Source organism: Mixophyes fleayi, chromosome 9, assembly GCF_038048845.1.
Source record: "Mixophyes fleayi isolate aMixFle1 chromosome 9, aMixFle1.hap1, whole genome shotgun sequence".
NCBI lineage: Eukaryota > Metazoa > Chordata > Amphibia > Anura > Limnodynastidae > Mixophyes > Mixophyes fleayi.
This window is the reverse complement of record NC_134410.1, coordinates 93,205,405-93,224,758: the sequence shown is the minus strand read 5'-3', so window position 1 is coordinate 93,224,758 and position 19,354 is coordinate 93,205,405. Positions and strand designations below refer to the sequence as shown.

General features: G+C 43.7%; 1 protein-coding gene across 3 annotated transcripts in view; it reads left to right on the top strand.

The window, feature by feature from the left end:
• Positions 1 to 19,354, top strand: part of F8 (coagulation factor VIII) — a 515,303-nt gene that overhangs the window by 435,912 nt on the left and 60,037 nt on the right. For all 3 annotated transcript variants that reach the window (XM_075184684.1, XM_075184685.1, XM_075184683.1), the window contains 2 exons: positions 553 to 666; positions 1,934 to 2,005. In XM_075184684.1, the coding sequence (XP_075040785.1) occupies positions 553 to 666; positions 1,934 to 2,005 (186 nt within the window). The remainder of the gene's footprint in view (positions 1 to 552; positions 667 to 1,933; positions 2,006 to 19,354) is intronic.

Genomic DNA, 19,354 nt, shown 5'->3' with positions numbered 1-19,354 from the left:
CTTGACATAAGGCAAAAGTGATAACTAATTGGCTCGGGGATCAAAACATCAAAATTTTGGGTCCATGGCCAGGAAACTCCCCAGACCTTAATCCCATAAACAAAAACCCACCAATTCTGACAACTCCTAGCATTGATTAGGCAACAATGGGCGGCCATCAGTCAGTATGTGGCCCAGAAGTTGCTTTACAACGTGCCATGGCGAATTGCAGAGGTCTTAAAAAAGAAGGGTCAACACTGCAAATATTGACTCTTTGCATAAACTTAATGTAATTGTCAATAAGAGCCTTTGACACTTATGAAATGCTTGTAATTTTACTTAAGTATACCATAGCAACATCTGACATAAAGGTCTAAAAACACTGAAGCAGCAAACTTTGTGAAAACCAATAATTGTGTCATTCTCAAAACTTTTGGCCATGATTGTACGCACACAATTCTTTTCAGTGAGGTCATAAGGAAAGGGGGTTTGGAAGGAAAGAAGAATGTTTAAAAGTGATTTTAAAAATGTTCAAAAACAATTTACTTAATTTCATTGTGTATTTCATTGCAGGTGTTGGTGTAACCCTGGAGATGGTTTCTCACTTAACTGGTCTGTGGCATATAGAGTCAGAAGGAGTGTACTATAACTATGGAATGAGAGCACTTTACCTTGTCTATGATCCATGTGAGTTCATGCAAACAACACATTTTTTGCATTTGTGGTAATAAGTACATAGGCCCTGATTCATCAAGGCACGTATTCTGAGCGCAACGTGCATTTGTTTAAAAATGTGCGTACTCCTGAATTCAACAAGAAATGGATCTGATGATACGTGTACTGATGAATTCAGGTGTAGGTCTGCTCTGTTCTACTACACAGACACTGCAGGATACATCCAATGCCTATGTGGAATATGCATTCGAAAAGAATTCACAGAAAAAAATAATTACTGAATTAATGTTACCTGTTAATAATATAAGTATTAATGACAAACCAGTTAACAACAACTAAAATAGGTATATTTTATTTTTTCCATGAAATACATTTATTATGATGCTTTTAATGTCTACTGAGCATAAAATACAATTGCTCCTGATTGCAAACACATGTTGTAGCATGCATACAAGACTGTCATCATTAATGCTCAGGACTAGCCCTGTAGCTGGAACAATAGATACGGCAGAAGAACAAGTAACTTTGAGATTCCCAAAGCTTCGGATGTGGCTGCATGGCTCTTACTGTACATTGACTACGGGTGAACACTCATTCCCAGCCCTGTTTACTTCCAGAAATTGTAGGCTGTTGTAAGTGTCCTTTGCAGATGTGATTTTGCATACGATATGCACAGAATTGGTAGATACCAGGACCATTGAGTGTTTTGTGAATATTTACTGCAAAGAAACTCATCATCAACTGATTTTTTTATTTGGGGTTTAAAGCTATGTGCATGCAGATTAATAAATATAATGATATTTATTTTTAAATACAATTTACTCAGTGTTGAACAAATATTGTGATATATAATCTCCCTATAATAGGAAACTTACAATTCATCTTTTTGTACATAGGAGACAAGGGGAAAAAATGTCAATAAAGTCAGCACATGATATATTCCAACTTTATCTTCCAGTAAAATATCCATATTCCATTTATATAAATTCTAATGATAGTATAAATGGAAACCATTATATAGCCATGTCCTGCTCTGGAAAGCCTGTAAAATGAGTCAGTTGTACAGTACTTATACAGTGTAGAAATGTTTCTAAAATTATTTCTGGTCTACAAGGGGTATTCAGACAACTATCAAATCCATTATTTCCATTACGTATAGTATTGAATTCGCTTGTAGTGAAGGCTCAATACAATGGAGCATTATATAATTACTGTATGTCTTGCTATTGTTGTGGATGGAAAGGTCAAGTCGGAATTATAGTTATTGTTTGCTCCATAGGGTGTCACCAACCTCTTGGATTATCATCTGGAAAAATTAAAGACTCACAGATTTCTGCATCTGGACATTATGGTGAGATACATTGCAAATCAATCATTATATTACTAATGGGAACAAGGTAATATGTCATGACAAAGACTTAGATTTATGTGTATTTTTTGTAAAATATTTGCATTGCTAATAATGCGCTTTGCTACAATGGGTGAACATTCCCATGTTATGGATGGGCAATGCAATGTAATGCAAAACACATAAATGTAAATATAACTTTGAGTATGTGCATCATTGGCGTGTTATTCATGGTTATCTATAGCACCTAAATTTAGGCCAACTACACATTTTTGCTGAAATGTGAAGGGCTTGTAAGCTTGTCCAATTGATGTAAATGAACCTGGCCATGTATAATTATAAATGTGAAAATCAAAATGAAAGACACAGCCCCCAGATTGTTTTTATATATATATATATATATATATATATATATATATACATATATATATATATATATATATATATACATAATATATATATATTATGATATGGCAAACATAGACAGCACTTGGATTCTCTGCATGAATAGTATTGAGGTTCACTTCACACTATTGATATTCCATATCTGTACATGGACCCTAAGCCTTTACTGTGGTTAATACACTATCCTTCTATACTGATAGTGAAATATACACCCACACATGTATAACACAGACTTGCCTTTCCACTTTTGTGATTATCAGTTTTGAGAACAGAGGCTGAAATGGAAACAGGGGAAGACCAGTGTCGGACTGGCCCACCGGAACACCGGGAAAATCTCTGGTGGGCCCTTGCTGTCAGTAAGCCCCCAGTCACTAACGGTGAAGGAGGGGAGTCACAATTGTCTCCCTTCCTAATTACATAGATGTGATGGCTGTGGCTGTCGCTGCACAGGAAAACCAGGAAGACAGATTGCTTCCTGACAGCAGGAAGTAACATGTGCAGACTGAAAAGCCAGCAAGAGACATGGTGCTGGGAAGGAGAAGAGAAGAAGAATAGATAAGAATAGCAAAGAATCAAGATAAGAGCACAGAAAAAGAAGTACAGAAGGGCAGCACAGTGGCCTAGTGGTTAGCACTTCTGCCTCACAGCACTGGGATCATGAGTTTGATTCCCGACCATGACCTTATCTGTGTGGAGTTTGTATGTTCTCCCTGTGTTTGCATGGGTTTCCTCCGGGTGCTCTGGTTTCCTCCCACACTCCAAAAACATACTGGTAGGTTAATTGGCTGCTATCAAAATTGACCTTAGTCTCTCTCAGTCTGTCTGTGTGTGTATGTTAGGGAATTTGGACTGTAAGCTCCAATAGGGCAGGGACCGATGTGAATGAGCTCTCTGTACAGCGCTGCAGAATTAGTGGCGCTATATATAAATAACTGATGATGATGATGAAGTAAGGGGACAGAAAATAAAGCAGGGACCAGGGATACAGAATAATTAATGGGGATGGACAAGAGATACAGAGAGTGGGGTGCAAGTAAGGGGAGATAAACAGATAAGGGGTAAATATTTTAACATGAAAACTCCTTATATATATTTTGTGCCAGTATCTTACTATGTCTTTTGTCAGCTTGTACATTTAAAGCAGACAGGTCATGAGGCTGGAGAAGTGTTATTTATGTAGACATTTAAGATGAGCCCTCAAAGGACAACAGGGTAATAAATTGGAAAGATATCACAAAACAAAACACAGTCGAAACACTGCATTTTTCTAATGAACTTTGCAGATCTTTTACAAAATATACTTGAATATTATGTCTTGAATATTATGTTCAATAATATATACAACAAATGTAATGTAAATAAAGTGTACAATCAGGATGTATATAGAGTGTACAATCAGGACACCAGCAGACAATTCAGCATCACTTTTCAATTTCCATGTAATGAACAGCAGCATATTCCAGTGGTTGAAGGGTTATTAAGAACACAGAGCACTATTACATTCCAATTCTCCTGTACACAACCCTTTGCTGTTAATAGGTGCTAAGGAATAAAATACACACACACAATGAAAATTTAGAAGTGATGGCATGAAAAATGTAAGTGAATGGAATATGATAATCTTACAATCAAAGCAGGAAAAGTGTTGGAACGGCACACTGCCATCCAATCCTACTTTAATAACTGTGTATATGTGTATGTGTGTACATGTGCATACATTAGAGATGAGCGGGCTCAGTTCCCCGAGAACTGAACCCACCCGAACTTTGGCTATCCGAGTGCCGAGCCGAGTAGGCTCGGTACTCTCCCGCCCGCTCGGAATCCAAATCGAGGCCTAACGTCATTGTGACGTCGTCGGATCTTGGGGCTCGGTTCTAGCGATACTTGAAGATTATAAATACACGCCTCCACAGCAATCCATCGCCATTTGACAGACTGAGAGAGCAGGGTGTAGTCACAGGCTGATTAGAGCAGGGAAAGACAATACAATATTCTGATTCCAATTGTGCTAACAACAATCGATAGAGAAGAGAGGAGGATAGAGGAGTCTTTTTTTTATTTAATATTTGGCACTCAAAGTGTATATATGTACATCAAAGGCTGATTGATACACTGCTGAGACTGATCTCTGCTGTTTTATAAGGCTATAATCTGCACAATTGACTCATTGCCTGTTATCGTGTTTGCTCACTTTGGCATTGTGTTCAATATCAGTTTGATGCCTACTCATGTTTGATCCTGCTTGTTCTGAATATTCTATGTCTGCCGGCCTGCCCTGACCATGGTTTGAGGCAAACAATTCTGTTTGCCAACTGCTCCAATTTTTGCATTGTTTCAGACTATTCTTAATGTTTATATCACTGGTACCTTTGCTTGGTTACCTGATACTTTCCTTGTCTCTACAAAGGGATCCAGCCTCTACTATTCTGTTTGTATGTACCAGCCCTGAATATAAATCTAAATTATTGCACACAAGACTTGAAGAGCAACTGAGTGCCAGTGAGCACATTGCATTCTATGGGAAATTTGGGCTGCAATTTGCTATAAGACCAGACATAGTACTATTAGTTTATGTGTTAAGTTACATGCATTACATTATAACAGGCAAACTTTACGGAGACTTCCCACATTTATCCATTAGGGCTACTACTCTAGAAAAATTATCCAGAGGGGCTCCGATTGATGCTTCTGCAATTCTAGAACCTAAACTGAACCTTCCTAACTGGTTTACTGGTGATGGGAAAACTTTCAAATATTTTAAAGAAAGTTAGTGGTTGTATTTTAAGCTCAGACCATGGTCCTCAGGATCAAGAATTGGGATAATCATTTCACTGCTCAAGGATCATTCCCAATGTTGGGTATCTTGGGTCTTTTTTGAGCAGTTAAGGCTATATAATGATCCTGACCAAGTCACCTTAGCACAAAATCCACTGAATGTGGCTGGAATGACCCATCACTTATAAGTTAATTTTGTCTTGGTCTGTCTGAGCAGGTTAAACATTTTTTGTTACAGCTCTAGATAGTTTGGAGACTTTAATACAGTTATTTATCAAAATTGAGAGATGCATAAGAGATCATTCCCATCTGCATATGCAGATTGGGACTTTCTGGTTGTCCACTGAGGATAAATAGAGGAGAATATCTCTATACTGTGCAGCAAAGGGCACTATGCACATTTCCTGCCTTAAGTAACAACAGGGCCTAGGGTCAATACCAGCATTCACTTAGACATCATACCAACTTGGTACTGTGATGCTTTCATGGAGGGACCCAACAACACTGGGCCATGACCTGGGTCCTCCATGAGCAAAGTCCACATTGTCTTGTGGGGATCCCTGGTGAAGTCCGATGAGAGTCTTAGTTTCCACTACAGTGTATTTGTTTGTGCAAATCCTACATGCTAGTTATTGACATCTATGTGTGTGTACTCCACTACATTTGCTGTCTATCTCTGTTATACAGGGTCACCGCGATATAGTTTGTTGTATCCATTTGTTTACTGCCTTAATGTCATGAACCCCACAATCAGCGACTTATAACCCTTATACAGAACCTATGGCACGTAACGTTTTTCACCATTAGCAGCCGCCTTTCCTGGAACTACACTTTTCACTGGTACTCGGATGCCCTATGGACTCGATCCTAGTAGTGTATAGTTGTTATCAGCCGTGAGTGAGGTAGAGTCAGGGAAACGTGCAGCTATGGAGCCTCACGAAGACAAAACAAGATAGACAGACCACAAAAGAGAGTAGTTAATTGGCTGGCAGGATCAAGGGGCAGGAGAGGTACATGAGGTCAGTAAATAGGTAGAGAGCTCAAGGGGAGGCAGAGATCCAACAGCAAGTTCCAGTAAACATAGCCAAGTGAAACACACTGAATCCAGAAGCAGAAGATATATCAATCTATATAGAACAATGGATCAGGGACTATCCAGGAAAACCTAATACCAGAAAGGCAATAATGACAATCAGTGTATTAATGTAGGTCCATTGAAGAAACCAACATTACCCTTTGAGACAGTTATTGAAATATTTGGGTTGGATGATAGCCAACTTTCGATGGTTTCTGTTGGTTTTCATACTCCACTAGTCTGTCACAATCCGATGATACATTAGGACTCTCAGGATATGCTTGGCTTAGCGCCATCTGCAGGGAAGCACAGAGTCTAGCAGAACAGAAGACCAGTGACCCTCGCAAGGAAATATCAATTTTCCAGCTTCTGCCCGCAAGTCACGGTTCTCCAAACAGGTACCAAGTGAGACCCAGGGGAGAGTGATGGAGGAAAGAGGATGCAAAGGGGGTGTAACAGTCTGCAGGCAGGAGTACATGGAGGTCCAGGTAAGCAGACAGCAGGAAGGCTGGATAGGGAAATATACGGTCTACAGGTAGGAATACACGGAAGTCTAGGTAATCTGACAGCAGGGTGACTGGATCAGAGAAGATGTAACAGTCTGCAGGTAGCAGTACACAGATGTCTAGGTGAGCAGATAGCAGGATAACTGGAACAGAAAAGGTGCAATGGTCTGCAGGCTGAAGTACACAAAGGTCCAGGTGAGCAGACAGCAGGAAAACTATAACTGAGAAGGTGCAACGGTCTGTGGACTAAAGTACACAGAGTACTGTGCGCTATTGGTACATTATGCAATAAGAATAGAATTTCATTAATTATACTTTAGAATACAGTACTTGGTATTTCCAGGTGGTCTCCCATCCAAGTACTAACCCAGGCCAATCCTGCATAGCTTCCAACATCAGACAAGATTGGGCTTGTTCAGGGTGGTACAGCTGTAGGCATAGCACAACACAATGTACTTTTAAAGTGATGTGGGCTTTCTTCTTAATAGAGGTTGTGACAGGATGGACCGCCTATGCCACCCTGTCCGTTGTTGCTGGGAACCAGCTGGGCTTACTTTGCCACCGTTTCCTTTCTTTATCCCAAATGCCCTCTCTACCTGCAGTAGGATGGGCTTAAGCTGCTGCCACCACTGGAATCCTTAGCGGCATCCAGAACCGCGTCCATCTGCGTAACTGTCGCTGCTAGTGTACCCTCTTGCTGCAACACCTGGGCTGGTACTCCTGACCTCTTGCCTTCAGATCAGGGTTGCTGTGGATGGTACCCCTAGCCTATCACACTGGCCAGAGTTGCAGGTAGCTACAAAGCATTGATACTGGAAAGTGGGTCCAAATCTCAGAACAGCCGGATAACGGATTAGATTTGGGTCTAAACTGTAGGTCCCAGGAAATACAACAGGGGAGAAGTTGTCAAGGCAGGATCTTGAAGCAAGTGGTGTCTATTAGCTCAAGTGTCCTGATAAGGACAGTTGACACTTGTTTAAGGTACCAGTGATCAGAAGGTCAGAAGGAACAATAACACATTTCAATGCAAACCAGTGCTCTTTTTCTACAGTTGTTTAGACTAGCTTGGCAGGAGGTAATCCAGCCTCCTGTCCCTTTGTCACGGGCACTAGGAGTCTTTACCCAGGGATCACCAGATGGTAGGCTTACCAGAGCAATGTAGATGGTAATAGGGTACTCTGGTAGCTGGGTGATCACGGAACATGAAATGATGGCCGATGAGATGCTCAGGAAAGTCTATGACTAGCAACACTGGTAATAATGAGGTAATGATACACAAGGAACTGTATGGACAAGGACACGTGAAGGTAGTCAGTGGTCTGCGATAGCAAGTTGTACCACTGCTATAGTGAGGAGGAATGTCCAACAGAAACAAGGAGGTGATGAGAGTCAGCGGTCTGCGGGTAGCAAGTTGTACCGCTGTCTGAGTGAAGGAATGGAATCCAAGTGGAGGTATCCAGGTAGTCAGTGGTCTGCGGTAGCAAGTTGTACCACTGCTATGTGAGAGGATAATGGAACAGGTGATACCGGAAACAGGGATCAGTGGTCTGACATCAGCAAGTTGTACCACTGAATATATATGTGAGGAGGTGCACGGGGGAAGACTGCAACACAGGATATACACAGGCACCTTATACACGATCCACAGTAATATGCACAATATAGATATATATATATGTAAATGACTGATCAGGTCTGCAATCTAGAAAGTCTCTTGAAGTAGTCCAGCACAATGATAACACAGTCAATGATGGCAATAGACTCAGCGGATAGCAGACTCCAGAGAGAACCAAACACAGTCCAGCAAGATATGCAATACACAGCACAGTCAATGAGAAGTATGCATACCGTGGTTCAGCAGTAGCAGTCAGATGGGATTGCAGCGGTACCTGAGCGGCTGGAGGCCGACTGGATAGGAAGTCCCTGGATAGATGAAGCAGCGGTCTAGCAGGTGCAGCGCACAGGTGAGTAGACCGACAGGGACACGAATCCACAGGAGTCAGCAACACGTGGAACTGGACTCATAGGAAACCCAGGAGAATGGAGATGATCCAGCAGAGGGTAGTAGAAGAGATACAAATCCAATGCTGACAGGAGGGTAGAGACCAGTGGAACACGTGAAGGCGTGGAGAGTGGATCAGCAGGAGATGGACGATGGCGCTGACCACAGCGGCAGGACTCAGCGGCACACGGAGGTAACCAGTAGCAACCACAGGAACCAACAGCGATGGGAAACAGGAGTGCAGCGCAGGGCAGGAGCTGTAGATCACGAAGTGTAGCAGATGGTAATGAAAAGCGGCAGTCTCGAGGAAGGCACAGCAAAGATGAGATGAGAGTGTAGTGCACGGAGGCAGCGGATAGTAATCAGCTGGCAGTCACGATGTTGAACACAGGCGAGTTGCAAGCAGGAGACTGTAGTGCACAGAGGCAGCGGATAGTAGTCAGCTGGCAGTCACGATGTTGAACACAGGCGAGTTGCAAGCAGGAGACTGTAGTGCACAGAGGCAGCGGATAGTAGTCAGCTGGCAGTCACGATGTTGAACACAGGCAAGTTGCAAGCAGGAGACTGTAGTGCACAGAGGCAGCGGATAGTAGTCAGCTGGCAGTCACGATGTTGAACACAGGCAAGTTGCAAGCAGGAGACTGCAGTGCACGGCGGCAGCGGATAGAAATCAGCAAACAGAATTGATGAGAAGCAGGTGAGTGAGGTAAAAGCTGGAGTGCACGGAGGCAGCGGATAGCAATGAGCAAACAGTCACATAGATATAAAATAACGTTGAAGTGGTGTAGAAGACTGTAGTGCACGTAGGCAGCGGATAGGAATCAGCAAACAGTCATGATGATACAGTTGATGGTAGAAGTGGTATGGAACCACAGAAGTAGAAGTGGTTTGGAAACCACAGGAATCAGCAGGGCTGAATACACGAGTAATACAGGAACACCTTCAGAGACTCATGAGGAATGAGACTCCAAGATCAGGCAACGTGGTGGTGACCACAGGTGCTTAATATAGGGAGGTTGCCTGATCTGCCAATTAAGTTAAAGGAGTATACACTGAAGTATAGAAAAGGGCTGCGCATGCGCAGACCCTCAGGATGGCGGACGGCCACGGTTCCTAAATGTCCGGGAAGAGGCACTCACGGTCCGGTGAGTGACAGTACCCCCCCTTTTAAAGGTGGGCACAGAACGCCTGGAACCGGGCTTGTCCGGATTTTTGGAGTAAAACTTCTTCAAAAGGGCAGGAGCATTAAGATCTTCAGCTTTGATCCAAGAGCGCTCCTCAGGACCAAAGCCCTTCCAATGAACGAGGAAGTGGAGGACTCCTCGCGAAATTTTTGCATCTAGTACCTCGGTAATCTCAAAATCCTCCTCCTGATGAACTTGAACTGGCTGCGGAGCTGAGGGAGGAGTTGAAAAACGGTTGATAATAAGAGGTTTGAGCAAAGATACATGGAAGGCATTAGAAATCCGAAGACTCTTAGGAAGAAGGAGTTTCACACATACTGGATTGATAACTTGAATGATCCTATATGGACCAATAAAACGAGGGGCGAATTTCATGGATGGAACCTTCAAACGAATATTTTTTGTGGATAACCAGACACGATCTCCAATTTTTAGTGGTGGAATAGCCCGCCTCTTCTTATCAGCGAAAGATTTATATTTGACAGATGTCTTCTTTAAACAGGTTCTGACCTGAGACCAGATATTTTTAAAGGTCTGACAAACCGTTTCCACCGCAGGAACTTGGGTGGGCGGGAGGGCAGGAAATTCCGGAAAAGACGGATGGTGACCGTAGACCACAAAGAATGGAGTTTTGGATGATGACTCATGGTACATGTTGTTATGGGCGAACTCAGCCCAAGGGAGTAACTCTACCCAGTTGTCTTGATTGGCTGATGAAAATATCCTTATAAAAGTCTCAAGATCTTGATTGACACGTTCGGTTTGTCCATTGGATTGTGGATGGTAAGAAGATGAGAGTGCTAATCGTATGCCCAAGGTTTTACAAAGGGCTCGCCAGAATCTGGACACGAATTGTACTCCTCTATCAGACACAATCTCAGATGGACATCCATGGATACGGAAGATCTCTTTAATGAAATGTTCAGCCAGGATAGACGAGGAAGGCAAACCAGACAGAGGGATGAAATGAGCCATCTTTGAAAATCTGTCCACTACCACCCAAATAGTGTTATGGTTCTTACTAGGTGGTAAGTCAGTAACGAAATCCATACTAATATGGGTCCATGGTTTGGACGGAATGGGTAGTGGTCGCAGCAACCCTGCTGGGGTTCTGCGGGAGGATTTGAATTGCGAACATAATTCACAGGAAGCAATGAACTCTTTGACGTCTCTCCTCATTGAAGGCCACCAGTAACTTCGAGAGAGGATCTCAAAAGTCTTGTGTTCACCGGCGTGTCCAGAAAAACGAGAGGCATGGAACCACGAAAGGATTTTCCTCCTTAGAGTAGGAGGCACGAGGGTCTTCCCAAATGGTAGCGTTTTGGTGGATGAAGCAGCCAGTGAGATACATTTGGGGTCTAGAATGGTATGGTTGGAAACCTCTTCTATATCAGAGGACGTAACAAAGGCTCTAGATAAGGCATCAGCTTTTTTGTTCTTGGCAGCTGGTTTGAAGGTAATTATTAATTCAAAACGGGAAAAGAAAAGAGACCATCTTGCTTGACGAGGGTTCAAGCATTGGGCAGACTGGAGATATGACAAGTTCTTATGATCCGTGAAGATCGTCACCGGATGGCGAGCTCCCTCCAACAAGTATCTCCATTCCTCTAATGCGGCTTTGATAGCCAGTAATTCCTTGTCTCCGATGGTATAATTCTTCTCTGCGGGTAGGAGACCCCGAGAATAGAAGGCACAAGGGTGGAATTTTTGCTGTTCCGAGCGTTGGGAGAGAATAGCTCCTAAGCCCACATTAGAGGCATCTACTTCTAGAAAAAAGGGGAGTGTCACATCAGGCTGACGAAGGATTGGAGCCGAAGAGAAGGACTCTTTTAATGTTTGAAAGGCTTGAATAGCCTCAGTAGACCATTGCTTAGGATTAGCCCCTTTTCGAGTCAGGGCCACAATAGGAGATGCAATGGAAGAAAAGTCTTGAATGAAGCGTCTATAGTAATTGGCAAAACCTAAAAAACGCTGGATGGCACGAAGAGTAGTTGGCTGGGGCCAATGTAGTACAGCATTTACTTTGTCAGGATCCATCTTCAGACCAACTCCGGAAACAATATACCCCAAGAATGGAATCTGGGGTAATTCGAATGAACATTTTTCTAATTTACAGAACAATGAATTTTTCCGTAGCCTGGAGAGGACTTCTGCCATATGTTGATGGTGAGAAGGCAGGTCCTGTGAAAAAATCAATATGTCGTCCAGGTAGACGACGACACATACATATAATAAGTCCCGAAAAATCTCATTGATGAAGCCCTGAAAAACAGCGGGGGCATTACATAGCCCGAAAGGCATTACCAGATATTCGTAATGCCCGTCTCTGGTGTTAAACGCCGTCTTCCATTCGTCACCGGAACGGATTCTGATTAAATTGTAGGCACCACGAAGATCCAACTTAGTAAAAATACGGGCTCCCTTGATGCGGTCAAATAGCTCAGTGATCAACGGAATGGGATACCGATTCTTGATAGTAATGGCATTGAGTCCACGAAAATCTATACAAGGGCGTAATGATCCATCCTTCTTTTTGACAAAGAAGAACCCAGCTCCAGCGGGCGAGGTGGAAGGTCGAATGAACCCACGCTGGAGGTTCTCCCGTATATATTCAGATGTAGCTTGAGTTTCAGGTAACGAGAGTGGATAGACCCGGCCCCTGGGAGGAGTCTTGCCAGGAAGAAGATCAATCGGACAATCCCAAGAACGATGAGGAGGAAGACGTTCAGACTGAGCTTTATCAAAAACATCGGTAAATGAAGCATATTGAGGAGGGAGTCCCGGTGAAATAGCTGAGATGGAAGCTTGCTGTACCTTGAGAGGGATGACTTGGGAAAGGCAATGATGGTGACATTCAGGCCCCCAAGACGTGACTTGAGGGGTGCGCCAGTCAATCTGGGGAGAGTGACACTGAAGCCATGGAAGGCCTAGGACAATCGGACTTGTCGTAACAGGAAGAATTAAAAACGATATCTCTTCATGATGCAGAGCACCAATCTGAAGGGTTACTGGAGACGTACTCTGGGTGATGAGACCGTTGATGAGACGTGATCCATCGATAGCCGTCACAGTAATGGGAGTTTTTAAGGTAATCATTGGTAGAGACCATTGATTAACTAACGATTTGGAAATAAAATTTCCTGCTGCTCCGGAATCAATCAATGCCTGTGACTCAAAGGTCTTGGTAGCAAAGGAAATAGTCACATCAAAAGCGCAGACTTTAGATTTCATAGACGATGGAGAGGACTCCAGGGACCCTAACTTCACCTCTCCAGAACTAGTTAGGGCCTGGCATTTCCCGATCTCTTAGGGCAGGAGCTGAGGACATGAGTGGAATCAGCACAATAGATACAGAGTCTATTCTTGACTCTTCGTTTCCTCTCCTCAGAAGATAACTTGGAACGTCCAATCTCCATGGGAATCACAGCGGGTGACACTGGACGAAATTGAGGGTTAGAGCGAAAAGGTGCTTTAGCAGAAGTCGTTTTCTCAGCCTCTCTTTCACGAAATCTCATATCAACACGATGGCATAGAGAGATCAAATCTTCAAGTGACGAAGGAAGCTCTTGGGTAGTCAGTGCATCTTTAATTTTATCGGAAAGCCCCTGCCAGAAGGCGGCAACTAGGGCTTCAGCGTTCCACTGAAGTTCAGAGGCTAAGATCCTAAATTGAATGACGTACTGGCCTACAGTATGAGATCCTTGTCGCAGATGGAGGATGCTGGAAGCAGCGGAGGTCACACGACCTGGTTCATCGAACACACTTCGGAATGTAGAAATGAATTTGGCACTATCTTGTAATATTGGATCGTTCCTCTCCCACAGAGGGGAGGCCCAAGCCAGGGCTTGTCCTGAAAACAAAGAGATAAGATAGGCCACTCTGGAACGATGGGTAGAAAAATTTTGAGGTTGGAGCTCAAAATGGACTGAACATTGGTTAAGGAAACCCCTACAAGTTTTGGGGTCTCCATCGTACTTTGACGGAGTAGGCAGGTGAAGCGTGGAAGCTATAGACACCTGGGATGGCAATGGGGAAACGGAGGAAAGCACAGGAGCTTCAGTAGTAGCTGTCACAGTCTGTCCAGATGTTCCTTGGGAGGTTAATGACTGATAACACTGAAGTAACAGCTGTTGGCGGGCATCCTGTTGCTCCACACGGCTAACCAGATGTTGCAGCATCTCTTTGGCGGTAGGTTCCACATCTGGGTCTGTCATGGCCTGATCTTACTGTCACGGGCACTAGGAGTCTTTACCCAGGGATCACCAGATGGTAGGCTTACCAGAGCAATGTAGATGGTAATAGGGTACTCTGGTAGCTGGGTGATCACGGAACATGAAATGATGGCCGATGAGATGCTCAGGAAAGTCTATGACTAGCAACACTGGTAATAATGAGGTAATGATACACAAGGAACTGTATGGACAAGGACACGTGAAGGTAGTCAGTGGTCTGCGATAGCAAGTTGTACCACTGCTATAGTGAGGAGGAATGTCCAACAGAAACAAGGAGGTGATGAGAGTCAGCGGTCTGCGGGTAGCAAGTTGTACCGCTGTCTGAGTGAAGGAATGGAATCCAAGTGGAGGTATCCAGGTAGTCAGTGGTCTGCGGTAGCAAGTTGTACCACTGCTATGTGAGAGGATAATGGAACAGGTGATACCGGAAACAGGGATCAGTGGTCTGACATCAGCAAGTTGTACCACTGAATATATATGTGAGGAGGTGCACGGGGGAAGACTGCAACACAGGATATACACAGGCACCTTATACACGATCCACAGTAATATGCACAATATAGATATATATATATGTAAATGACTGATCAGGTCTGCAATCTAGAAAGTCTCTTGAAGTAGTCCAGCACAATGATAACACAGTCAATGATGGCAATAGACTCAGCGGATAGCAGACTCCAGAGAGAACCAAACACAGTCCAGCAAGATATGCAATACACAGCACAGTCAATGAGAAGTATGCATACCGTGGTTCAGCAGTAGCAGTCAGATGGGATTGCAGCGGTACCTGAGCGGCTGGAGGCCGACTGGATAGGAAGTCCCTGGATAGATGAAGCAGCGGTCTAGCAGGTGCAGCGCACAGGTGAGTAGACCGACAGGGACACGAATCCACAGGAGTCAGCAACACGTGGAACTGGACTCATAGGAAACCCAGGAGAATGGAGATGATCCAGCAGAGGGTAGTAGAAGAGATACAAATCCAATGCTGACAGGAGGGTAGAGACCAGTGGAACACGTGAAGGCGTGGAGAGTGGATCAGCAGGAGATGGACGATGGCGCTGACCACAGCGGCAGGACTCAGCGGCACACGGAGGTAACCAGTAGCAACCACAGGAACCAACAGCGATGGGAAACAGGAGTGCAGCGCAGGGCAGGAGCTGTAGATCACGAAGTGTAGCAGATGGTAATGAAAAGCGGCAGTCTCGAGGAAGGCACAGCAAAGATGAGATGAGAGTGTAGTGCACGGAGGCAGCGGATAGTAATCAGCTGGCAGTCACGATGTTGAACACAGGCGAGTTGCAAGCAGGAGACTGTAGTGCACAGAGGCAGCGGATAGTAGTCAGCTGGCAGTCACGATGTTGAACACAGGCGAGTTGCAAGCAGGAGACTGTAGTGCACAGAGGCAGCGGATAGTAGTCAGCTGGCAGTCACGATGTTGAACACAGGCAAGTTGCAAGCAGGAGACTGTAGTGCACAGAGGCAGCGGATAGTAGTCAGCTGGCAGTCACGATGTTGAACACAGGCAAGTTGCAAGCAGGAGACTGCAGTGCACGGCGGCAGCGGATAGAAATCAGCAAACAGAATTGATGAGAAGCAGGTGAGTGAGGTAAAAGCTGGAGTGCACGGAGGCAGCGGATAGCAATGAGCAAACAGTCACATAGATATAAAATAACGTTGAAGTGGTGTAGAAGACTGTAGTGCACGGAGGCAGCGGATAGGAATCAGCAAACAGTCATGATGATACAGTTGATGGTAGAAGTGGTATGGAACCACAGAAGTAGAAGTGGTTTGGAAACCACAGGAATCAGCAGGGCTGAATACACGAGTAATACAGGAACACCTTCAGAGACTCATGAGGAATGAGACTCCAAGATCAGGCAACGTGGTGGTGACCACAGGTGCTTAATATAGGGAGGTTGCCTGATCTGCCAATTAAGTTAAAGGAGTATACACTGAAGTATAGAAAAGGGCTGCGCATGCGCAGACCCTCAGGATGGCGGACGGCCACGGTTCCTAAATGTCCGGGAAGAGGCACTCACGGTCCGGTGAGTGACACCCTTTAACCAATCTGGACTGATTCATGCAGCCTGCATATGAATCAGCCCAGAGAGGTTAACACCTTTTTACATAGAAGCTAGTGGCAGGGGGGAGTGTACTTCCCCCCTGTCCACGAGCTGCCAGGGAGAGGGGGGCTCAACCCACTCTATTCCCTGGTACCTTTCTGTCAGGGGCGAGAGATTTATCTTTTAAATCTCCCACCGAAAACTACTTCCAGGGACCCTGTACTTCAGCCTTGGCCGAAGATAATGCCAGGGGAGAGCAGCCAGATCCCGCGGCAGCAGTCCCTGCCCTGTTGCTAGCTGAAGCTCTTTGAGCTCCAATAAGCGACTTAGCCTCCCAGGTCCCCCAAGAGGCGCTACATCTCCTGGATCTACTTGCATCCAGGAGGCTAATGTGGAAGTCCCTCAGGTAGCCACTGAAACTGGCTGCTGGGGGGTGAAGGATCCAGTGCTGCTCCTGCAGCCCCCTCTGGACAAAAGGGACAGGGTAAGTACTGTTTTCTTTATATACACATATACACTTGCATCTTACAAGGAGTTAACCCATTTAGCGCTGCATGCCGGTTTTCTACTAACACTGCAGGGCCTATACACATCTTAGACATTTACATTTATTTATTTAAATACATATAGCCCCTCTTCACTGCCCGGTGCTTAGCGCCAGGTTTAACCTATTGAATGCTACAGCGCTGGGTGCTATCCAGCCACTGCTACAGTGCACACATGCAAAAACATTTTTATTTCAACTAAACATTTAAACATCACCCTTATTCACAAGGCTCCTAGTGCAGGTGATTTAACCCCTCTGGCGCCGGGTATTAACCCTCCCAGCGCCGGTGTCCATTTCAAGATGGTACCCGGCCTCAGAGGTGTGCCACTTCCTCTTTTTCCTCCAGTGTTGCATATAAAAAACAAACAATGTCCTTTTAAAGTGATGTGTGCTTTTTCTTAATAATGATGTATCACTTCCTATTTTTCCTCCAGTGTTACATATAAATAAACAAACAAAAAAAGATTATAGTGCCTCATTGCATCACAGTCCCACAAGTCTTTTGGGAGCAGTTTCCACCTGGTATCACCACCACAGGTGGTAGGAACGATACCAGGTGGAAACTGAAACCTGAAAGACTTGCAAGACTGTGAGGCAATGTGGCCGGCACCTGCTGATATCTGCTCACAGTTATTGCAATCCTAACATGCCTGTTATGTGCTTAATAAGGTAAGAGTCCACCTTCATAGGGATTGGAGAGAAATTTTAAAACTGGATGTTGGAATGTTTTTATATTTTTTATGTATTGGGAAAAATAAAGAATATTTTGTTACTTTTTAAGCAAATCACACAATTGTTACTTTAATTGTTTATAAACACAATCTGTGGAGTGATAAGCAAAATGTAATACAGAAATGATTGGTTCATCTGTATAAAGTATATAACTTCTATAAAGTCACACCTCTCTAAGAGAAAAAAGAAAAGGAAATTGATATTACAGTTGTGGTTGAAATATAATTGGATTATATCTGCCATGAAGTTTAAATCAGAATAAAGATTGAAGTTGTTTAGGTTTAAGAGTCAGTACAGTTTACACTATGATCTTTTTTTTGTTTGTTTCTTTATATGCAACACTGGAGGAAAATGAGGAAGTGATACACCTTTATTTAGAAGAAAGCACACATCACTTTAAAAGGACATTGTTTTGATATATGACTACAACCGCACCACCCTGAACAAGTCTCACCTTAGAAGCTAAGCAGGGTTAGCCTGGATTATTACTTGGATGGGAGACCACCTCGGAATACCAAGTGCTGTAGGCTAATGTATAATTAATAAAATTCTATTCTTATTGTATAATGTACCAATAGTGCACAGTACACTTTATTTGTTTTTTGGATATTTTCTAATATTGCATAATTGGATGTTAACCTAAGGTGTATATTGCTGCAATTGGGGGTAGCGCAAGGAAATCTAAAATATTTATTGAAGTACACAGAATGAGCAGACAGTAGGAGCCAGGAAAAGCAACAACCTCACAGGTAGGAGAGACTCAAAAATCTGGCACCAAATGAATAAAACAGGTGCTTTATATAGTCTGGCCATTACAGGACACTGGCCAATGAAAGGAGATAGGATGTCTTAAAAGGACACATGCGCAGACTCGGATCACACATAGCGCTGCCAGAAGCAGCCACAGTGTTCCTATTATGAAGAGAACCAGCAGGGAAAGTAGCAGGTAAGTGAGCTGGGGCCTGTCCGAGTGATCAGTGGAACCAGTGTATGATATAGTCATGCTTACTATTGGTTAATTGCATAAGTAGTTGGATTTGCATATAATTTGCATGATAATTTTCATCCTTTTCCCAGTTTAGTTTGTTCATATACATGTTGTCAATGTATTCTAGTACATTATAGTAGATTTACTGACATCTGGGCACAATCAACAGACCAGTTACTGTTGGAGGTGTGCCCTCTACATAGTCCTACTGATGGTCTCTCAGAGGAAGTGCTACTAGCGTTACTTGCTACGTACTTTCTCTCTGTTCAGCATTTCTTCTACAGCTGCCGTTCATTGAAGAAGTAGATGCTTTTGACATTGGTGCTGGGATAAACTTCTCCCAAGCTGATCCTGTTACTCAGTGACTATATCCCAGTGCTTACATGTCAAATTTTCTCCTGCTGAACATAGCTATGATGTTGGTAGCAGAGAATTGGTGGCTATAAAATGGGTGCTTGCAGCCAAAACAGCTACGGAGCTTGTAACACCAATGCAAGCACGATGAGCTCTTTAATTCACCAGGTTTCATTTTGTTACTTCCTATTGTCGGGGTTCAAAGTATGAAAGCTGATACTCTCTCTAGAATTTTTCTCCATAACATAGATGATTCTTGCAACTCTGACTCCAGATATCTCAGTCAAATGAAGACAGCTAAGTGTAACCCTCATAGAAACTCAGAAAAATCTCTGGTTTGTGCCTGATTCCTTTCAACAATGGGTGTTGTCTGAATTGTACAATCATAAACCTCCTCGTATCCTAGTAATAGTAAGATGACTAAAGACCTTTACATATTGCTTCAGTGGCCAACCTGGAAGGATGACATATGATATTATATACTGTCTT